We start from the raw sequence: 23,768 nt of genomic DNA on the forward strand, positions 1-23,768 counted from the left end.
TTACTGTAGTTGTATAATAGAATTGTGGTCTCCTACTCGTATTCCCTCCCTGGGAAATGTAGGGATTTCTTTAATGACCTAACCATCTCTGACACATCTGCCTAAAGTATTCCCCCCAGCCACTGTTCCTGCACCGCCTGCCCATGAACCTATTTCGTTTCACTGCTTTACCCCTTTTACCCACCCCTACTGTTTTATAGATTTAAAGCTCTTATGGGCATATCTCTCTCTCACCAACTGTTTGTATTGTTCTATGTTACACATTAATATTACTATTCTGTTTTATAATTGTGTTTTATGCTATAAAACATTGTGGAATATAATGGCACTATATAAGTAAATAAATAATAAATGAAACATTGTATCAAATATTCACAATTGACACTCACATTATAGCACCTTATGAAAAATGATACCTCTATGTGAATATGTGTCAGCTACAGAGAATAAGTTTATATTAGTGTCTAACATAGGTGATACTATTTTGATTATGTGCTCAGACAAGGCAGGGCAATGTTATTAAGTGCAGGTAAATTAACTGTGTTAATTCAAGTCATTGTGCTATCAGTATATATATATATATATATATATATATATATATATATATATATATATATATTTTGAATGCCAGGGGATAATGGGAGCCCCTAGCAAGTGTGAGACATAGCGCTGCTCCATCCATGCACATCATCCAGATGTGTCTAGCACTACTTGGAGTGTAAGGGGGCAGAGGATAAGATTTTGGCAGCTGAGAGCTCCTCCTCCTCTCCCAGCCTGGGAGGTAGTAACCCCCTCTGCTGTTCCACACAAGGAGCTTTCTCTCTGTGTTTCTCTCCTCCCTCTCTTTCACGTACAGTCACAGAAACATACACACACACACACAGCCAGCACTACAACACTCACACACACACACACACCCACTCACACATACACAAAGCAACAAGCAGCAAGCTTGAGAGGACTAATGCAGACAGAGCCAGAGGCAGAAGATGGCTGACCTGACAGCAGGGCACTCTCAGCCCAGCAGCCTGGCATCCCCAGCCCTCCCTTCTCACACAATCCCTGACGTCTTTCACCTCTAGATAGAAGGGGGGGAAAGCCACTTCACTTTGCTGCTCCTCCACCATCCTACCAATACTCTTTCATTCACGCAGCCATTTCATCAGCACAAACTATAGAAAAAATGGCAGAAATGGAAAAAGAGGGGAGACCACCGGAAAATAAAAGAAGCAGGAAGCCTGCGCACCCTGTGAAGAGAGAGATCAATGAGGAGATGAAGGTAAGGGGCTGCTGCTACCGCTGCTTTGTCAGGGGGTCCTTCCCGTGATACCAGAATGTAGAGGTGCTTGTCATTTTGTGCAGGATGCATTGAATGTCTCAGCTCCGCCTCCCTCCTGGGCTCAAGACACATTCACACACACACAAGTCCTGTCAAATGACCAGCTATCATTTTATATCACTGAAGGTGACACTTTAAGTAGGCTGCATGCTGCTCTGTGCATTGTATGTTCCTGCAGTCAGTTGTGATGACTTCCCAAACATATAGAGACAAACAGTGTCGCACTGGGGTACCTGGTGCCCACCAGAGGAAATGATCCTGGGGCCCACCAATATAAAACCAGTGAGAAACGACATGTCAGTCAGTGTTTGTGCAGGTTCTAAAGCTGGGGGCCCACCGGAAGATTGTCCGGTCCTCCGTTGGGCCAGTCCGACACTGGAGACAAATCATAGTCAATCTAGAAGCCATCACTCCAGATGCCATACAAATCTTCAGTGTCCTGAGATCACACTTTAAAACATGAGTTTTGCTTCTGTGTTTTAGGCTAGGAAGCAGATGAAGCATGCTTTACTTAGTTCTAAGAAGCTCCCTTCCTCTGGCTAGGTGTTATACACCGAGAATAACTTGTCACCTCTATTGTGCTTTTTTATAATTTATAGTATTTTTGTTGTTTAATATGCATGACAAACCCCAGGGGGTGTATGTGGTGTGCAGTAGTCCCGCACAGCCATGGCCATCCAGATGTTCTCCAGAGGTTGCCCTCAATCTGGTCCTTCAGATGCTGCACAACAGAGAAAGCCACCAAACCATTGTCTAGAATTGCCTAAATACAACATGTATAATAAAGTAAAGAACTTAGACTCTCACCAGAAAAGCTTCCGTGATAAGTAATGTGCATGTTTCTGGTGATGCTGAACAATTGAAGCAGTCTGTATCTCCATAGACCGCTCACTGCCATTAGACTGCATGATACCATACAATAGTATATACAATAGTGGACCAGGAGGCCCTGCTTCAGTTTGTAGACTTACATCTCTGTCTTTCCTGATTGAAAAAAAAAATAAATCTTTGTAACTTTCTGATGGCAAATGTGGCGTTTCCATTTCCATATCAGTGATCCTTGGTATTTTTCAGTTTTCAGGTTGCACATCGTCTAAAGTGGACAGGCATTTCTCCACATCAACTCAGAGGGTCTGTTTTATTTTTCTGAATACAAAACATAAACTATAATTGAAATGGTTAATTGCCTTCCTGCACCCCCCCTCCCTTCCAACCTCCCCCCACCCACCCACCCACCTCCAGGGCTGCCTAAATCTATCACATTGTCATTGGCTGCTCGAAGCCATCGCTTAATGTGATCTATATGGATTGCAGCTTTTAACATAGGTTCTAGAATTACAAATTAGCTAATTTTAATCAAAACATGTGAAATGTTATCCTGGCTGGATATAAAGGCTGACTGTGCTGGATCCTCTGGGTTTGTTTTGTTTATTTTGGCTGCAGGCGCTCTCAGTGGTTTGGGAGATAGTTGTTCTTCATAGCAGATGTTTGTCTGAACTGGTGGGGATGAAACAAAAACAACATTGTAAAGGGGGGAAATTACACTATTTTTAACTTATGCTTTAGTATTGAGGGGCGAAATCTTAGACTTTTCTTCTACTTAATGTTAGTTTTCAGCAAGGTGCTCTAAGGCAATATCTTTGTGGCAATAATACACAACTTTTTTTTTTTGGGGGGAGGGGGTAACAGCATGTATTTTATTTGTAATATAATATAATAGTATATAATATAATAATTGAACTATAATAAAGTTCAAATATTAACATTCTGTGTCACCATTTAAAGCAGGGGTAGAGAACCTTGGCTCTCCAGCTGTTGCAAAACTACAACTCCCATCATGCCTAGACAGCCTTTGGCTGTCCAGGCATGATGGGAGATGTAGTTTTGCAACAGCTGGAGAGCCAAGGCTCACTATCCAGTGGTAAAAGTAGCTATATTGGTTGTGAACCAACTTTTTTATATTATTTTTATTTTATTTATTGTGAACCAACTTTTTAGATATTAATGAGAAATTCAATGAGTATGAAACATAGCAGAACGACAGAACATCCTATCATGCTTCTTGTAATGGGAAATTCTTCCTAACAACTTGTACAGTACATGTATTTAAAAAAGAAAGATATTATTTTAACCCTTTTAGGATTCCACAGCAACATGAATTGCGGTAAAATTGTAACTATATACATTTAAGGGTTCCCCATGAAGGTGAACCATCCCACCCATGTGAGACTTTGTACAGTAGTTGTTAAACAGTTCTCCTTTAAGTTGTCAAATGATTTGTCTATGGTACTGGAAAAGGACCCAAGCATTGACTGTCCATAACTTCTGCATGCTCACACTGATTTTTTATAGTAAAAAATAAGTTTGATACAAAATGTCAAGAAGGACACAATGTGCTCTTGTGTAGTTTCATATCTGTAATGTTCAAACAGCCTGGCTATGTTTCCCTTCATCTGAGCAGCTTTCATCTAGACTAGTGTAAAATAAGCCCTGGTAAGTAATCACTGCAGAGCAGAAAGAAAGGAATGTATACAGCAATAGACGGTCTAAGCTGTAAAAACTGAAACCTGAGCACTGGCCACAGATCGGGTATCAAGGCTTTAAGGTAGGGGAAATGAAAGAAATGAAGGAGAGGGAAACACGAGAGTGGGAATGGAAAAGTCAGCTTGGAAAGTAAAGGGGTAGGAGGAGGCCCTCCTCAGGGAAATTTGGCCCAGGGATTAGGGAATTTTATCATGGTGTACAGTGACCTACTCATGTTTCAAACCACATTGGATTGAATTGCCTCTCCCTGCTAACAGAAGGAAAAGAACTGGTGTGCATTCTCATTCCCTGTCTACCTCCTCACAGTAATAAGAGGCTATTACTTTTTATTAACTCTTCCAAAGTCTTTCCAGCAGAGAATGAGTGAATGGATGACTGGCAGCCAGACATCTATCCTAATGACACTGACAAATAACAGGCAAATTTGCTTTCGCAACTCAAGCTCTTAACTGCAGCTGCCCACCTTCTTTTTTTTTATTTGCTGGAGTCTGTATAGTATTGTGATGTATCTCTCACTAACTGACTTGTATGAGCCTGGTATGATTTGTTAGGACTTTTCCTGGTATCATGATAGAGTATACACCTTCTGATACTGTACATATTATTATTTGTCATGACATATTCTGTGTTCACAATTCTGGAGAAGTTTGTACATGTTTGTAAAAGTAGTACAATAAATTTGCACCCAGATGTACGATTTGGTATGTTCGGAAATCTCAGATGAATTTGTAGTGCTATGGGTGCTGTGAGCCCAGTTATTAGTAGAACAAATAGGGGGAGATTTATCAAACTGCTGTAAAGTAAAATTGTCTTACTTGCCCTTAGCAACCAATCAGATTCCACCTTTCATTTTTCAAAGAGTCTGTGAGGAATGAAAGGTAGAATCTGATTGGTTGCTAGGGGCAACTAAGACAGTTCTATTTTACACCATGTAAGATAAATCTCCCCCATAGACTTTTCAGGAAGTAGTCTACAATGCATCTAGCCTGATGACAACCCGATTCGGCCCGATTCGGACGATTATCGCTCCGTGTAATAAATGCAACGATCAGCTGATGACAACGACCATTGGCTGATCGTTGATATAGGTTAGAACCTATTTTTGTCGGGCGCCGACTGTGCACCGCTGCGTGTAATAGCGGTGCATGGTCGGCGACTAACGATATACATTACCCATCCACGTTCCAGGGCTGCTCCTGCCGCCCGCTTCTCCCCGGGTCCCGCACGCGCTCTAGCTTCACAGCGGCCTGTCAGCTGATAGGCCGCTCAGCCAATCACAGGCCGGGGCGGTCCCGGCCTGTGATTGGCTGACGGGCCTATCAGCTGACAGGCCGCTGTGAAGCTAGAGCGCGCGCAGGACCTGGGGAGAAGGGGGCGGCAGGGGCAGCCCTGGAACGTGGATGGGTAATATATGCCAGTTTAGCAAGGGCTGCAAGGACATCGGTAACGATGTCCATGCAGCTCTTGTGAAAAGATTATCGGGCTGTGTAAAAGGCCCAGTAAACGAGTGACGATCTAGCAGATCGGCGCTCGTTTACAGGTATTATCGGGCCCTGCTCGGCCCGTGTAATACCACCCTTAGGAATACGCGCAGAATTTCAGATGGATTCTGTTTCAAAATGGATGCGGAATCCGCCCTTAATTCTGCCGGTAAGAAATAAATATTTGTTCACACAGTGGAATTTTCTGCAACGGATCCACTTTCTGCCTGAAGAATTGACATGTCAACTCTTTGGGCAGATTCTGCTAGAAGAATCCTATAGAAGTCAATGGGGCTTGAATACCACTTGCATTCCGCTCAAATTCTGCTCATATTCTGTCAGAGCTGAATAGGCGAGGAATTTCAAGCAGAAAATTTTCCTCTTCAATTCCTCACTGAATAATCGCCTATTCCTCAGTGTGAACATACCCTGAGAGAAGACAGGAAGTCATATGGAATGCTGTATATTTATCTCAATAGTATACCTATACTCAAAGAAGTATAAGGCTATGTTCACACAAGTAAAAACAAAATGCAAAAGTAAGATTAAAGAGGTACTCCGGGCTGGGGTCATTCTTATTGTACGGCCTGGGAGGGGGTGGATATAGAAGCTGCCAGTCACTTACCTTCCCAGTTATAACGCTGGGTCCGGGATCGCACCGCCCCGTACTCCCGTCCGGCTGCCACTTCCAGGTCTGAGCTGCGGCTTGAGATATGACGTCTCAAGGCAGCTCAGCCATTTAGCGGCTGAGGCGGAGCTCTGCTACGACTGCTAAATGGCTGAGCTGCCTTGAGACGTCATATCTCAAGCCGCAGCTCAGACCAGAAAGCGGCAGCCGTACAGTAGAACGGGGCGGTGCGATCCGGGACCCAGTGCTGGAACCGGGAAGGTAAGTGACCGGCGGCTTATATATCCAACCCCTCCCCGACCATACAATAAAAATGACCCCAGCCCGGAGTACCCCTTTAAATTAAACAGTAAATTTGAATTAAAAGATGTATTATGTACAACAAAGTCTATGGAAAAATATCAGTCTGTGTACACATTGTAAAAAAGAAATTTCACAATGGAAATTGTTGTAAAGGAAATTTTTACAACACACACACACACACACAAACACACACACACACACACATAATTTATTAAAGGTGCATCTAACTCATCACAATTGTGCACTATTTGTGACAAATTTGGTACATCTTACTAGATTACCTTATGTCACCTCCCACAGCAACCAATCACAGCTCAGGTTTCATTTTACCAGAGCTCTTTAACATATACACAGATTGATATAACTGGGCTAGGTTCATACTCAAAGTAAAATAAAAGCAAAATATATCTGTAAAACAAGCAAGAAAATGATGTCTGTTCATCTTATCTAATAATATGTAACATAAAACGCCATGAAAAAACAGCCATCTGTCACACATTGTAAAAATAAAAAGTTAGTTTTTACAAGTGTGCACCAACATTTTTCCATAGACTTTGAGGCTACATTTACACACAGTAAAATGAAAGCAAAATACAGCAGTAAAATAGGTATAAAATGCGGCTGTATTTTGCATCTAAGAATGTGCTATGGAAAGTCTATGGAAAAATGTCAGTCTGTACACACACTGTAAAATACCTATTTTTTCTTTCACAATTTGTGCACAGGCAACTGCTTTACCATAGACTTTTTTTTATAGTACATTATTAGATTTAAAACATAAGTGGGTTCAAACTATAGAATCTGCACGGATAAGTTCCGGAAGATAGCGTCGCTTGTACCCGTGCACGGCGGTGTGCATATTTGCCGGCTCCATAGACACCATTCTATGTTTCAATAGTATTTATTGAGAAGTTTTTCAGAGAATTTTTCAAACAAACATAATACAGTAGCAGGTATTAAAACAGTTAAAGCATGCTAGAATATTATGGGTGCAAATCGCAAGATATAAATTGCAGGTATAGAAACATCAGTAGGTACACCGAACAGTAGCATTCTATATACGTGTAGGGTATGAATATAGAGTGTACACGCTAGACTGAAAGGATATTGTCCCATGGAATTGACATCAACAATCAGCCGACATCGTTCATGTCGGCTGATCGGTGCGTCTTTTGTCTTTCAAACATGTTGAAAGACAAAAACGACTGATACAGCAACGTTGCTGCTGTTGCTTCTTGGAATAAGATCGTCGGCAGCAGACGCTATTGTATCCTATGGGCTGCCCGGACAATCAGCGATCCCCTGGGCAGCCCCCCCCCCCGCAGCTCCCCGCGGCCCCCCCCAGACTCACCCGCTCGCTGCTGCCATGTGGAATAGCGGCAGCAGCGAGCGCGGAACAAGGAGCAACTGCTGGGTACCTGCCCCTGTCTTGTAGTATTTGGCCACCACTGGCTTGATCTGTTTGTGCTTTGCACAGTAAACACAGTATATATCAATCTTTCTGTCTATCTATTCATCTACATATAGATTAGAAAAAGCGAGAGAGAGATGAAACAACAGGGTCTCCTTTCCCCTGTACTACTCAGGAGTGACCATTGGTTACAGATGAGGTGTTATAGCTTGTTGGGCAACAGACAGACAGATCACTTGTCCTCTGTCTCAGAAGAGAGGGGAAAGACAGAGGAGTGGAGACAGAGTGGACCAGGAAGTGAGGATTTTCAGCAGCTTCAGGGTGTGAGCCAGGATGTGGTTCAAACGTAATAGAAACCTATTACAAACAAGCTTAGATTATAGATGGGGATTGAACAGGGAGCATCCCTTTAACAGTTTGTGCCGTCTTCTGATTCCCACACAATGCCTTTACACAATTCTATTGTAGCGCAATGTTAGATAACTGTATTTTTTTCCTTATTTTTTGCTTATATTTTGCTTTCACTTTTCTGTGTGAGAACCCTACCTTAGCGTGAGAAAGGGAAAGTACTCTCCTATAACCAGTTTTATAAAACTGTCTGTTTCCCATCTGACCTGGCAGTTTTACTTTGATTAGACGCTAACACTTGTTGCCTTTTCAGACTGACGGATATTATGTTTCATTAGCTTATCATTTGTGTAATGTACATAACAGTTGTAGCAAATATAAATGTGATACAATACAACACTGTGTTCAAAAAGTGCATGACTCTGCATAGTTTCCTTATATTAGATTTCAATGGGAGAATCATAGGAAATATGTTTACCTTACAGTGACCTTTATCACATTTCTCCCCCTCAGCTATCTCTTGCTGCCCCTCTGGCTTTCCTGTGTCATATATTAAGGAAAAACATTTAACATTCAGTAGAATGGGTCATTTCCTAGATGTCAGTCTCAAATAAGTCTGCATAAGTTGTCTGCATGATTTTTGTATGAGTTTGGCCCAAATGAATCAATAATTGTACATTCCTGTTTGTGGTACTGCCATAACCCCTAGACAGGAAGCCTGCTATCTAGGGGCTATGTTAAAGCCATATTACACTGCTCGATAGTAAAGAGGAAGCGAGCACCGACCTGTCAGGTCAGTGCTCGCTTCCTCCTCTTCCCCCACTCACTACCTGTGCTATTACACGCACAGACAGTGAGCGGGGAGCGGTGGGAGAGGTCATTGGGAGCAGTGGGAGGAGCTGTCCAGACAATCCTTAGATTGAGGTCAGCTGCGTTCTGCTGCCGCTGCTCCTGTTGCGTCTTACAAGTCGGCTGATTGTGGCCTTTTAACATGTCCTATTACACCAAACGATTATTGGCCTGAATGACATGTAATCGTCCGGGTATGGCTGATAATCGTTTTGTGTAATAGGGCCTTTAGACTCTGATCTGTCTTTCACTCCCCACATTCAATCCCTTTCACCTGAAAAACATCTCTAGAATCCGTCCCTTCCTTCCTCACTGTTAAATCAGTGAAAACTCTTATTGCTGCTTTGATTGATTCCTATATTGTCTATTGCAGCTCTTTACAAATCTGCCTTTCTTTCTCTAAACACTCCCCTCTTCAGTCCCTTCTAAATGCAGCAGCCAGGCTCATCTCCCTATCCAGCAGCTACACCAATGCCCCTCACCCCACCTGATGCCACTCAGAGCACTGGAAGCCCATTCCGCATGGTATGAGCCTCTCTCATGCTCACCCACAAAGCTTTCCACAATGCTGCACCTCCATACATCTCCTCTTTCATCTCTGTCTACCACCCTACCCGCTCTCTATGCTCTGCCAATGACTTACGACTAACATCCTCCATAATACGCACCACTCACTCCCACTCCCATCTCGAGGACTTCACCTAAGCTGCACCAGTTCTCTGGAATGTGCTACCTCAGAAAGCCAGACTATGTTCTCACACCGTCTTTTTGGCTGTTTTGCAGCTGTTTTTTGGAGTTGCCGTCATTTTGGTGCCAAAATGCGGTCGTTTAATACAAATTATGCCCAAAATTTGCATAAAATGTCAACGTTTTGACAGCTGTTCCCCCAAAACAGATACAAAAAGTCCAAAAAAGATGTGTGTTTTCAGAGAACACCCTAATTCTCTGAAAACAGGAGGTACCCTAATTTGGTTACCCCATACTATCACCTTTCTCCTATACTCCAAACACCAGTTCATGCAGACATTGGTCAGTGAATTTTTCACCCACCTCCTTTTTGAAATGTAGAAGGTTATTAACAGAAAAAGACCACCTGGTCCATCTAGTCTGCCCTTATATTATTTTCTTCCTTATTATAAGGATAGATATATGTTTATCCCAGGCAGGTTTACATTCACTCACTGTGGATTTACCAACCACATCTGCTGTTTCAAGCATCTACTACTCTTTCAGTAAAGTAATATTTTCTCATGTTGCTTCTGATCTTTCTTCCAACTAGCCTCAGAGTCTGTCCCCTTGTTCTTGTGTACATTTTTTTTTTAATCAACACTTTCCTCCTGAACCTTATTTAAAGTGTCACTGTCGTTTCATTTTTTTGCAGAAATCAATAGTCCAGGCGATTTTAAGAAACTTTGTAATTGGGGTTATTAGGCAAATATTCCACTATCTGCATTCAAAAGACTTTCCCCAGGTCCCCCTCCCTCCTCTCTCTCTCATCCACTGCTCATTATAAGGAAATCTCGACTCTTTTACATCAGTCGGGTCCTGTCTGTTCTATGAAGGGGGGAGGGGGGAGGGGGGAGGAGGAAGGAGGGAGTTACACAGTAGGATTACACAGTGGGGAGCTGTGTAAAAACTGGTATTCAGAGGTCAGAGAGGTCAGTGCTGACTGTCAGAGGAGATAGCCGGTGATATAGCTGTATATTAACTCTTTGTTGTCCTGCTTTGGTGCGGACCATTGTACAGTCAAAAGTCTCTGGACACCTTTGTTAGAAATGAAAGGGAAAATGACATATTTAAAAGAAAACCATATTGGATCAAATGCAGATCAAAGTTTTTTTCCAATGGAAAGGTGGTCATGTAGCATATATACAGCTATTTGACCTATGTTCAATGTGTTGTCCATGGTGCTGAACACGGAGCTGGTACCAACACAAAGCAACTTTCTGTGTTAATTACTTTTTGACCAGACATTGCAGGTATGATTGCAGCAATCAGTTTCTAAGACAGTTCTGGGCTTTGGTATGCTACACTCACAAAGGAAAAACTTGTCCTTGATGCAATATGGTGGCTTTCAAGATGGTGGCCATGTTCCAGACATAGCCTTAAAAATAGTCCCCCTTATAAATTTGCTAGGGTACTCAGATATGTCATTTTCCCTTTCGTTTCTGTAATAAAAGGGTCTCCTGAGCACCTCTGTTTTTTGTCTTAAACCCTCTACATTGTAAACTCTTGTGAGCAGGGCCCTAACCCCTCATGTTTGACTTCAGTGAGAATTGTAAAGTGCTGCAGAATATGTTAGCACTAATATTAATAATAATAATAATAATAATAATAATAATTTATTATTATTATTATTATTATTATTATTATTATTATTATGTGTGTGCTGTATAGAAATATAAATACTTAATATTTATATTATATAAATAAAGAAGTATATTGTGCAATATACTAATGAACATAGGAAGGGGATTAAACAAAGCAGAAAACAGATATGTATTTATTTTTCCACGACAGCCATGTCAATTTTACAAAAGATAAAACATGACTGTCACCAAAGTTAAATGGTAACTGTACCAATGTTTTTCAGATTAGTTTGTAAATTGGATGATATAATGCCCATATCAGTAGATGTAGACATTTCATTTGTCGTCTGTTTGATTGTTTGTAAGATATAATTATGATGTATTAATATATAACACATTGATATATGAGTGTTTGGTGCACTGCACTGAACTCCAATCATTCTACAAGAAATAGAAGAATTTGTGATTGAATTTGCATGTATGTGTAAGATTAAACTGGTCAGTTTACAGCTGTGTAGCGGACAGTGCAAAAAGCAGACTAATCATTTTCCAGCTTGACTTGTAGACTTGAAGGGACTATTATTATTGTCAGTGCATTAGCTTTCATGCCATTTAATATCTACATCATAGGTCAGGTGACCTACCTCTATGACACCCATAGACAGAGGATGTCTTCAGGAGACAACCCCTTATAAATAATCCAGAAATGTGATTGCATAAGTAGTAAGGATGACAACCCAGAACCCCAGAAATAAGACCCCACAAATCATCAAGTTATGCCTTTGTCATAACTTTTTTGTCAGACTAAGCCCTTTCTGGGGTTACCACTTTACTGGAATGTTTTAAAGGGGTACCCCCAGAAAATTTCCTTCTATTTAAAAATGTCAAGTTCCAGTACTTAAGAGAAACAGATCACTGATCTCAGGGAGACCAGCCAAATGATAACACTGCTGGCTGCTGGTTAAAGCGATCAATGAAGTGAAATCCTAGGTGCATTGCTACCTGGGAAACATGAATATGCAAAACAAGAGCCTTTAAAGTCTGATTTAAGAGTCTCAAAACACAGGACTAGCCAGGACCCGGCCAAGGGGTGGCTCCTGTAGGGAAACCACCAAAACCACCATATTAAGTGGCCCTATAAGTCAATGTAATGACAAGGGAAAAATAACCACATACAGCTGTTTCAGGGTGTTGCCCCTCATCAGTGTGGAGCAGGATTCTGGCTAGGTGGGAGCAATGCCTAGTAGAGCAATAAGAAAAACAGATCATTGATCTCAGGGAGACCAGCCAAATGATAACACTGCTGGCTGCCGGTTAAAGCACTCAATTCAGTGAAATCCTAGGTGCGTTGCCTGTGTTTTAAGATTCTTAAAGGAGGCTCCACCGGCTCTTCCTTTGCATATTCAAGTTCCAGCGCTTATCACCTGCAGTATGTCCTGCAGAAAGTGGCGTAATATTTCCAGGCTGACACAGTGCTTTCTGCTGCCTCCACTGTCCATGACAGTAACTGTCCAAAAGCATAAAAGGTTTTCTATGGGGATTTGCTACTGCTGTGGTAAGTTCCTGACATAGACAGAGGTGGCAGCAGAGAGCACTGTGTCAGGCTGGAAATAGCAAAGTACTTCCTGCAGAATATAGAGCAGCTGATAAGTACTGGGAGACTGGAGATTAAAAAAAAGAACAAGTAAATTACAAATCTGTATAACTTTCTAAAACCAGTTGATCTGAAAGAAACACATTTTTGGCTTAGTACCCCTTTAATTGAACAAGACTTTTTATAATCTTATGACACATCTAGCAGATACTGTAGATAGATAGATAGATAGATAGATAGACAGATAGATAGATAGATAGACAGACAGACAGACAGAAAGACAGACAGACAGACAGACAGATAGACAGACAGATAGATAGATTGTGTGGGTACATGTTCCTTGTGCCTTTCCTGTAGCTTTGTTTCCGTTATCAGTTAACACTCTCAGAACTATAGCACAAAAACAGGAGTGTAAGACTGTAATTTGCTGTGCCTGTCAAACTTAATTGATGATATATGTGTACATGTACTAAATCAGCAAGACATGAACATGGTATCCTATTCATAAAATATGAGATTATTTATCAACACTCTGCTCCTACTGAAGGGATTCCTACTATTGGCTGTAAGACATATTGAGCCCACTGGAGTGTATTAATTCAACAGACACAGCGCTCATAGCCTAGAAAGTGCTCTGGGCGATTTCATTTGCAGCTTAAAGATAATGGGGGCTGTGGGTGAGAAATAGTGGTCTTGTCACCACGGGATGGTTAATCAGGGCAAGGATTCATGTACCAGTGGCTGGATGATAAGAGAATCTAGAAAGCAATAAATCCAACATTGTAAACATTGATGATCGAAGCAAATCTAGAAATATAGCCAAAATTGTAAATCAATCAGAGATTTTACAAATAAGGAGCTATCAGCTGCAAGGGGAATAGGCTAACTAGAGAATATCTTATTTTTTTTTTTTTTAATTAATATTAAGTAGGGCTCACTTCTTTTTATGTATTTAGAGGTTTCTTTTGCTCCAATATAAGTTTTCTGCTCATGAACTGCAATAGGGCTGTATCTTCATAAAGATCCGTCACTGTTTGCTAGATCTGGCATACACTTTGGTGGCAGAAAAGGTTGCTAATATATAGAACAGTAATAAGGAGTGTTCATGTTATCTTAAAGGCGTATTCTGCTAAAAAAAATAGCTTTTCATATGTTGCTTCCCAAGGTGAGACTAATAATTCCTTCTATACTTGTTATTATCTATTCAGTCTCATTCCCCCAGTTTTGGGCTGCTGCTTTTTGCTGAAGACACAAAAATCTGTGTGTGTGAGCTTTTCTGTCTCTGTCTTCTCCTCCTCCCCCCTCCCTTGTGACATGGCTGATGTAAACCAGTCCCTATCTGCATAATTGTAGCATCTTTGTAATGCCGGAAAGGTTAATCACAGGGTGTTCATCAGCAACTTGACCTCAGATTAACCCTCCCAGTATTACAAAGAAGCTACAAAGTTGCAGATAAAGCCTGCCAGGGAGTTGTTTACATATAGGGAAAAAAGTGGGTGGATCAGCTCACCTTGCTTCTGTGAAAATGTGTCAATTTGAAGAGAGTGGAGGAGGGTGCACGGATCCCAATGCTAGCCGGATGTAGATTCACGCATGGGGATAGGAGAAACGGATTCTTGATCCAGCACTCCAAGACGTTTAGAAGATTTTCAATACTAAAACATAAAGGCTTTATGGATTTTATACATTTTTAAAGGTTATGTTTTAATATTGAAAATCTTCTACACGTCTTGGAGTGCTGGATCAAGAAAATGTTTCTCCTATCCCCAGTTGTTTACATCAGCTGTCTTAAAAGGGAGTAGGGGGAGACAGAGAGAAAAGCTCACACACAGTTTTTTCTGTCTTCAACAGAAGGCAGCAGCTCAGAACTGGGAGTAGGAGGCTGAATAGATAATAACAAGTATGGAAGGAATTGTTAGTCTCAGCATGGGTAGCAACTTATGAAAAGTTATGTTTGAGTAGAATTCCCCTTTAATCTATATTATTACAGTATGCATTTAATTAAAATTGTGGAAATAAGGGTGTTCTGTGCACTGGGAGTGTTCCCTTACTACCTCAGTGCACTGATCCGCCCACCATCAGCTTCTGTAGAAAACCTACTACTAAGTATTCATCTGGCCCTCTGCAGAGGATCGCCCCTAGTGCGCTGAACAACCTCATTTACATATTGAGGAAACCTACCTTTTCAGAATAACAGCATAGACCACTGACATAATAAAGGTAGAATTGTCCTCACTGTACCCTGCCATAATAGAAACTGGAAAAAATGAACGGGTTAGGATCATCTAGCCTGCTGATAAATTCCCTTTGAAGGGAATCTGTCAGCTGTAATTCATGTTCCAAACTGCTGACACTGTTAGATAGCTGTTAGGTCAAGGAGACACATGGGGGGAGATTTATCAAACATGGTGTAAAGTGAAACTGGCTCAGTTGCCCCTAGCAACCAATCAGATTCCACCTCTCATTCCTCACAGACTCTTTGGAAAATGAAAGGTGGAATCTGATTGTTTGCTAGGGGCAACTGAGCCAGTTTCACTTTACACCATGTTTGATAAATCTCCCCCATGGTATCTTTCATATATCTGTCTGCACTTTTATTCTCTGGTACAAGGAGTCAAAACTCCTCTTTCCCCTCTTCCCTGCCTGATTGACACCTGGAAGCTGATTCCCAAGCAGATTCAGGTGTGGGGGGACTAAGGAGGTGTTACAGCTTGCTGCACTTCATGAGCTTGGGAAAGCCCCTTTGAGTCTTTGTACCAGAGAATAAAAGCATTTTTTATGTTCTAAAAGCACAGACAGATGTATGGTACCATGTGTCTCCTTGACCTAACAGTTATCTAACAGTGACAGCAGTTTGAAACATAAATTACTGCTGACAAATGATTCACTTTAAGGGTACAAACCCACTTGACGTATTTGCTGCGTGAATCAGTCTTAAAAATAAGCAGGCAAAACGCAGGTTGGCTTCATACGATTGTTCTGCATTAAAATACGCAATTGCATATTTTTGAAGCGTTAAAGGTTGTTGTTAGCAAAGCATCAGTTGTTAAAATACGCAATTGCGTATTTTTGAAGCGTGAAGCTACATGCGTTTTTCGCACAGGTTGTTAACAACTGATGCTTTGCTAACAACAAGCTTCACGCTTCAAAAATACGCAGTTGCGTATTTTAACGCAGAACAATCGTATAAAGCCAACCTGCGTTTTGGCTACTTATTTTTAAGACTGATTCACGCAGCAAATACGTCAAGTGGGTTTGTACCCTAAGACTATGTTCACACAACGTACAATTTTTTTAAAAGAACGGCCGTTGTTTTTACCAAATTCATTGAACAATGGCCGTTGTTTGTCACTCAAAACAACAGCCGTTGTTCAATACATTGTGTGAAAGCAACGGCCGTTGTTTTTTTTAATGAAAAACAACAGTCATTCTTTTCAAAAATAGAACGTTGTGTGAAGATAGCCTAAAGGGTTGTACAAGATCCTAATAGAATGTTCATATTAATCATTCTCATATGAAAACAATGCAGTTCTGGATTGTAAACTCTTGTGAGCAGGGCCTCCACTCATGTCTCACATGACAACTACATGTGTACCTCTGTAATGTACAATTTGTTCAATGTATATATGTATATATCGCCCCCCCCTAGAATAGCTGCGGTAAATGTTGGAATATACATAAACTATACTTGCAAGAGACAGACACATAGAAAACCTTTTACTGTAATTGCAGATATCATGTAATGTATTTCCATGGAACAACCGCTGTTCTGATAATGAATGTCATACAGTAGCAGGTGGGTTTGTTGCAAACTGATCCGTTTATAACCAGCTCAGAGACAAACACCTTTGTGAAATAAAATCCATGCTCTCGTCCAAATTTTCGGTGCTGATAACTTAAAGGAGAACTTTGAAAATGTTTATTAAAGTATTGTATAGCCCCCCCAAAAGTTATACAAATCACCAATATACACTTATTACCGGAAATGCTTATAAAGTGATTTTTTTCCCTGCACTTACTAGTGCATTGAGGCTTCACTTCCTGAATAACATGGTGATGTCACGACCCGACTCCCAGAGCTGTGCGGGTTGTGGCTACTGGAGAGAATGATGGCAGGGGGACAGTGAGGGACACAGGGCACTGGAGGGACACTGAGCATCTCCCTGCCATCATCCTCTCCAGCAGCCACAGCCCTCACAGCTCTGGGAGTCTAGTCATGACATCACCATTTTATCCAGGAAGTGACATCACCATTTTATCCAGGAAGTGAAGACTTGATGCAGTAGTAAGTGCAGGGAAAAAAAACACTTTATGAGCATTTCCCATAATAAGTGTATATTGGTGATTTGTATAACTTTAGGGGGGGGGGGGGGGGGGCAAAACAATACTTTAATAAAAATTTTTGCCAGACTTCTCCTTTAATATGCAACAGTTACCTTTAAAATTATGTTTTCCTAGGTGCTTTTTTCCCTATTGACTTCTAAATCAGGAATGGGGAACTTTCAGCCCTCTAGCTGTGGGAAAACTACAATTCCCATCATGCCTGGACAGCCTTTAGGCTGATGGGAATGTAGGTTCCCCATCCCTGTACTAAATCTCAATGTATATTTCCAGTGGGCGTTTACATTGAAACAGCTACTACCCATCATTTTCCCTTAGGGAACCTGTCGTTTGTCTCCCTTCCCTCTCTGCTGAGATAGTTAATGCAGTGTGAATCTATTCTCTTTTATGGTCACGGTGCGTTTCTTTATACTTTATGCGTACCTGTCATTATATTGCATTTCCCTGATCAATGTGCATTTGCAGCTGTTGCTGGAAGATAGGCTTGCCATGGAGACGTCCCCTGCTGGGGGAATTCTGTGCATGATCCCTATTATAATTAATAAACCTGTGAAATAAATTCAGCTGCAACTACAAGTAAATATTGCTGCATTCCCTAGTTAGTAACATCTGAATTCGCCTGCACCTTGCCTGGCACATTATATAAATGAATTGCTATAATGAAATGTACTGGGCACCATGTTGTAAAGCGATGACGGCTGGTGTCATCATGAGGATGGTTGCCATTTAGGGACTGCTGATTGTCAGAAAAGAACTTGTGTAGTGATCAGTATGGCTTGTGTATGGCTATGGTCACACAATGTTGTATTTCAGTTAAGAACAGACGCTGATTGCAATGGAATCAGCGTCCGCTCTTTACTGCAGGGGCGGCATTGCATTGAAGTCAATGCAATGCCGCCCGCTGTGTTCACACATTGTTACTTTAAATAACGTCCATGCCTATCATTTCAGCATGCTGTTCAATAAACAGCGTCCGGAAATAATAGCTGTTTACACAATGTAAAGTGCGGCAGCGGCTGCACTTTACATTGAAGTCAATGGCTAATTGATTTGCGGGGGCACCTAATTGGCTGCAGGGACATGCTGAATGCAGCCGGTGGCAGGCAGTTTAACAGTGTCCATTGCTAAGCAACAGGCGCTGTTAAACATAGTGTGAACATAGCCTATATGTGCTTTTTGCATTATGTGAGACTATTTGTGGCAGCTTTTGCTGCATTCAGGGCTGCATCTGCCATGAGGTAAGATGAAGATATTGTCTCAGGCGGAAGATTATAGTGAGTGGCCATGCATTTATATGTATGTCCGCTCACTACAGTACAGGAGCAGCAATAGACTGATGTCTCTCCTCCTGTATGCATATTCAGTGGTGCGCTACACAATATGCATACAGAAGAGAGGACTTTAATCTAACACCAGACTCCCTGCCCCTGTACTGTACCCGGCGCTGTCATCTGTGCCTGTTAGAAGCAAAAAAATGAAAAGAAGCAAAAAATCTGAGAATTATGCCACAGAAGAATGAGGAGCCACTAGTGGCCAATTGCAACAGACTAGAAAAAAAAAACGAGAAAAGAAGCCACTAAGGAGGAGATTCATCAAACATGGTGTAAAGTGAAACTGGCTCAGTCGCCCCTAGCAACCAATCAGATCCCACTTTTCATTCCTCACAGACTCTTAGGAAAATGAAAGGTGGAATCTGATTGGTTGCTAGGGGCGACTGAGCCAGTTTCACTTTACACCATGTTTGACAAATCTCCCCCTATGGGACTGCCCAAGAAAGCCAGCGCTGTATCTGCTATCATCCAGTTATACCTCTAAAGCTTGAATGGAGTGGCAGTGGAGCTTCATTCATACAGGGGCACTGTGAAGTATGCTCACTATACCCCAAATAAATTCCTTGAGAGGTGTAGATTACAAAATGGAGTCACTTATCGAGGTTTCCTCTGTACTGGTATCTCAGTGGTTGTGCATGTGTTACATGGCGCTTTAAAACCTGCAAAATCTGCACTAAAACGGGTGCTCATCCATCCCTCCCGCCCTAAAGAGCAGTATTTTGCTTCTTATGGGTACTGCTTTACTCAGGAGAAATTGTGAAAGAAATTTTGGGGTGCATATAACCCCCATGTTTCTTATGAAAGGGCCTGTTCACACTGAGCAAAAGTGGTGGAATTTAAAGCTGACCCTGCGCTACTGACGCCGCTTGAAATTCCCCCTGTCCCATTGTTTCAATAGGATGTCAATTCTTTAAGGAGAGAGTGGAGGTGCATGAGAAATCCTACTGAATCAATGGGAGAGGCGCAATTTCAAGCAGTGGCCGAGGCACGGGCTCCGCTTTTAATTCCGCCACTTTTGTTCAGTGTGAATGGATCCTAAAGCAGTAATTTTCAGCTAAATGTACATATTAATAGGAGAATGTTAAATTGTATTTGTGTGTTTTAATGCCAAAAACTTTCCTTAAAGGGGAGGTGTCATGAAGTAAAGAAGGTATAATCAGAGGAGAGAGCAAATATGCTGTTTTTAGTAAAGTGAGCGGAGTGTTGTACATTGGTATTTCTGATGTGTAATATAGACATTTAATAGATGTGTAATATAGACATTTTAAAATGTTTTTGAGTTATAGCCTGTAACTATATAGCTATTTTACACTTACATGGGTGTGCACAGAACTTTTAGGGGGAGATTTATCAAACATGGTGTAAAGTGAAACTGGCTCAGTTGCCCCTAGCAACCAATCATATTCCACCTTTCATTTCTCAAAGACTCTTTGGTCATCCAGATGACTATCCCTCTCCCTGCCTCGCGCGGCATAAGGCTTTGTTCACACTACGTAAGTTTCGTATTTGCAACAACGGCCGTGATTAATACGAAACTTACGTAGTGCTGCAGCTGAGGTAATCCCGGCTGGATTCCCCCGGCTGGATCGCTAGTGCCGCAACAAAACTGACATGTCAGTTTTCTGCGGCCGTTATTCATTGAATAGCAGCCACAGAGAACCTGTCAGTGCACACATTGGAGTGCGCGGCTCTGGACGCATGCTCCATTGTGTGCAGCGGCAAATTGGGATGTGGGCGCGCAAAGATGCGCTTGCATCCCAATTCTTCAGAAGTGAAGATCATTCGGCCAATACTGCAGTACCGGCCGGGATGATCTTCCCTGACATCAGTGTCTAATAACACTTCTTTTTCACCTTTATTTAGGCTACTGCTGCAGCCACGGGTGGTATGCTCTGCGAGCTGCACAGTAGACCTATACTGTGTTGCAGGGAACCATAAAATTACAATTGTGCTGATTGGTTCCCTTTAAAGCTATGATCTCTGTGATTGACAGCTGGCTTCTGCAGATCACTCGGACTCAGTCTCTGAGCCCAATCAAGAAACACTTAATGCTAGTGCAGTACAGGTATGGTGCTAAGTGTTAGCTCCCTTCCCCCTGCCATACATGTACAGCACAGAGTGGGAGTAGATTAAAAAGTCCATCCAGTGTACTTATGTACCAAATTTGGGACCAAACTTTTTAGGCACTTGGACGACTAAAGTGAGTCCTATTTAGCAAGGTCAGGCTAAGGCTAAGGCCGAAACGTGCGCCGGGGTGGGGGCCACTTCTGGACTACACACTTAACATTCCCTGCAGGTATACTTTATGCTCTTCAGCAGCTCTTTTTCATGTGCCTTCACTTTGGTACTTATATACTAGAAAATGTACCTGGCGCTGCCTGGGCATAAAGTGTCAGTGTGTTAATTAGATTTGTTCCAAGGTCGCGCCAGGAGGCCAATCTATGCCCTTTTTTTTTTTTTTTTTTTTTTTAAGTGAAAATCGCTAGGAGCCCTATATATCCCTTATAGGCTATATACCCTGACAGTTCTGCAGTGTCTATGTAAATTGTAGCTTATGCACATTAGAAATAAACTAAAAACTTTAAACATCCTAAATACCTAATAGCCAAACTGAGATGTCATGTGATAAGACTGTATACAAAGCCTGGTTATATACAACATTGGCACTTTTATATACAGCCTGGTTATATACAAAGATTGTCAGTGTTATATACAGCCTGGTTATATGCAACATTGGCAGTGTTATACAGCACACAGCCTGGTTATGTACAACATTGGTAGTGTTATGCTGAGCCTGGTTATATACAACTTTGGCAGTGTTATACAGTATACAGCCTGGTATAATACATTAACAGTGTTATACTGAGCCTTGTTATATACAACATTGGCAGTGTTATATACAGCCTGGTTATGTACAACATTGGTAGTGTTATACAGAGCCTGGTTATATACAACATTGGTAGTGTTATGCTAAGCTTGGTTGTATTCAACATTGGCAGTGTTATATACAGCCTGGTTATATACAACATTAGCAGTGTTACCTACAGCCTGGTTATGTACAACATTGGTAGTGTTATGCTGAGTCTGGTTACATACAACATTGACAGTGTTAGTGGAGGTCCTGTATACCTGTAGTATATAGTTGGTGGAGGTCCTGTATACCTGTAGTGTATAGTTCTGGGGTCCTGTATACCTGAAGTGTGTAGTTTGGGGGTCCCCCTGCCGACTACAGACCATAAGTAAGGTGTGTGTGCAGAAAACCTTCAGCTTATAATAATAAGTTCATACACAATCCTGCATCATCATATTCTGGCCCTCTTAAGCACTACCTTTCATTCTTGGTGAGGACAACACAGAAGAGGTTTCAAAGTTTCTAATATGGTATACACTCCCCCCCACAGGTAGCCCCCTTACTGGATACACTCCCCCCCCTGCAGGTGGCCTCCGTACTGTATACACTCCCCCCCTGCAGGTAGCCCACGTACTGAATACCCCCTTGCAGGTACTCCTATACTGTATACACTCCCTCCCTGCAGGTAGCCCCCATATTGTATACGCTCCCCCCGCAGGTAGCTCCCATACTGTATACACCCCCCACCCCTGTTGGTAGCCCCCACACTCTATACACTCCCCCCACTTGTAGGTAGCCCCCATACTCTATACCCCCCCCTTGCAGGTAATCCCTATACTATATACACTACACCCCCCGCAGCTAGCCCCTATACTGTATACATCCCCCCCCTTGCAGGTAGCCCCATACTGTATACACTCCCCCCCTTCTTGCAGGTTGCCCTCATACTGTATACACTCCCCCTCTGCAGATAGCCCTAATACTGTATACACTCCCCCTGCAGGTATCCCCCATACTGTATACACTGCCCCCCTTGCCCTTATAATGTATACACTACCCCCTTCAGGTAGCCCCCATGCTGTACAAACTCCCCTCTGCATGTATCCACCATGCTGTATACACTCCCCCCTGCAGGTAGCCCCCATGCTGTATACACCCCCCAGGTGGCCTCTATGCTGTATACACCCCCCCAGGTAGCCCCCATGTTGTATACATTCCATAACACCCCCTTACTGTATGCATTCCCCAATGCCACCACGCGGCAGGTAAGCCCCTTACTGTATACACTGTATATACACTGTACACTGTTAGGGTGCCTTCACACCTACCGGATCCGCAGCAGATTTTACGCTGTTAAATCGCAGCGAAATCCACTTAGGATCCTGTGTAATTTAACCCTATAACACTTCATACTCGCTGCGAGTATGTAAATTAACCCCCTTGGCGGCTGGAGCGTAACTTACACTAAGAGGCACCCATCATCCCGCCCGCACAGACCGCTGTTAGATTGTGCAGGCTCCCCTCCAGTGTGTTCAGCGCTTTGCTGCTGCTGCCGGGCACGGCTCTCTCCTCACAGCTCTGGACGTCCCCCCCGAAGCAAGCTGGAGCGGTGTATGCAGCGTCCAGAGCCGTGATGAGAGAGCCGTGCCCGGCAGCAGCAGCACAGCGCTGAAGACCCTGGAGGGGAACCTGCATGATCTAACAGCGGTCTGTGTGGGCGGGATGATGGGGGCCTCTGTCAGTGTAAGTTACGCTCCAGCCGCCAGGGGGGTTAATTTACATACTCACAGTGGGATGTCAATCTCGCTGCAAGTATGTAGTGTCATAGGGTTGAATGACACTGGAAACGCAGAGGATTTCACAGCGAATTCGCAGCGTGAAATCCGCTGCAGATCCGGTGTGTGTGAAGGCAACATTACTGTATTTCTTTCTGTGGATCTGTTGTGAGGCAGCTGGCCCTAGCAACCAATCAGATTCCAGCTCCCTGTAAAAATGAAAGTAGTAATCCTATTGGTTGCTAAGGCCTCCAACTGCCATTTCAGCTGCAGCACTGATTATATCACCTGTGTGTGCAGTGTGGAGATTTTCCAATTCATTTCTATGGGGCGCTCTTCCCCCTCCCCTCCCCTCCTGTACATCTGGCGAGGACAGGACCTTTTCTCTAACCTTCCCGGGCACCCAATGTATATGTGGGCCAAATTTGGGGTCAAACGGTTCAGGCGTTTGGAAGTCTATACGGGACAGGCGGACAGACAGACAGACAGGTAGACTTTCATTTTTTGATATATATAATGTAGTCCATGTTATGAAGTTGCAGACCCCCCTTTTGTTTATCAGTCCTGGACCATCTGTTGTTGGTATTTACTATGCTGATGTTTTTAAATATTAGTTTTTTTCAATAAAATTAATTTTGATGACAATTATCTAGTGGTTTGTTAT

At 42.4% G+C, this 23,768-nt stretch overlaps 1 protein-coding gene across 2 annotated transcripts in view; it reads left to right on the forward strand.

Moving 5' to 3' along the window:
* Positions 1–831: 831 nt before the first annotated feature.
* The window catches only part of SOBP (sine oculis binding protein homolog), a 152,077-nt gene continuing 129,140 nt past the window's right edge, over positions 832–23,768 (forward strand). The window contains exons 1-2 of one of the 2 annotated variants that reach the window (XM_069974802.1): positions 832–1,279; positions 2,414–2,470. In XM_069974802.1, coding sequence (XP_069830903.1) covers positions 1,184–1,279; positions 2,414–2,470 — 153 coding nt within the window. In that variant the 5' untranslated portion in view covers positions 832–1,183. The remainder of the gene's footprint in view (positions 1,280–2,413; positions 2,471–23,768) is intronic. The other variant, XM_069974803.1, reaches the window with a different exon arrangement.

This window comes from Dendropsophus ebraccatus, chromosome 6, assembly GCF_027789765.1.
Source record: "Dendropsophus ebraccatus isolate aDenEbr1 chromosome 6, aDenEbr1.pat, whole genome shotgun sequence".
NCBI lineage: Eukaryota > Metazoa > Chordata > Amphibia > Anura > Hylidae > Dendropsophus > Dendropsophus ebraccatus.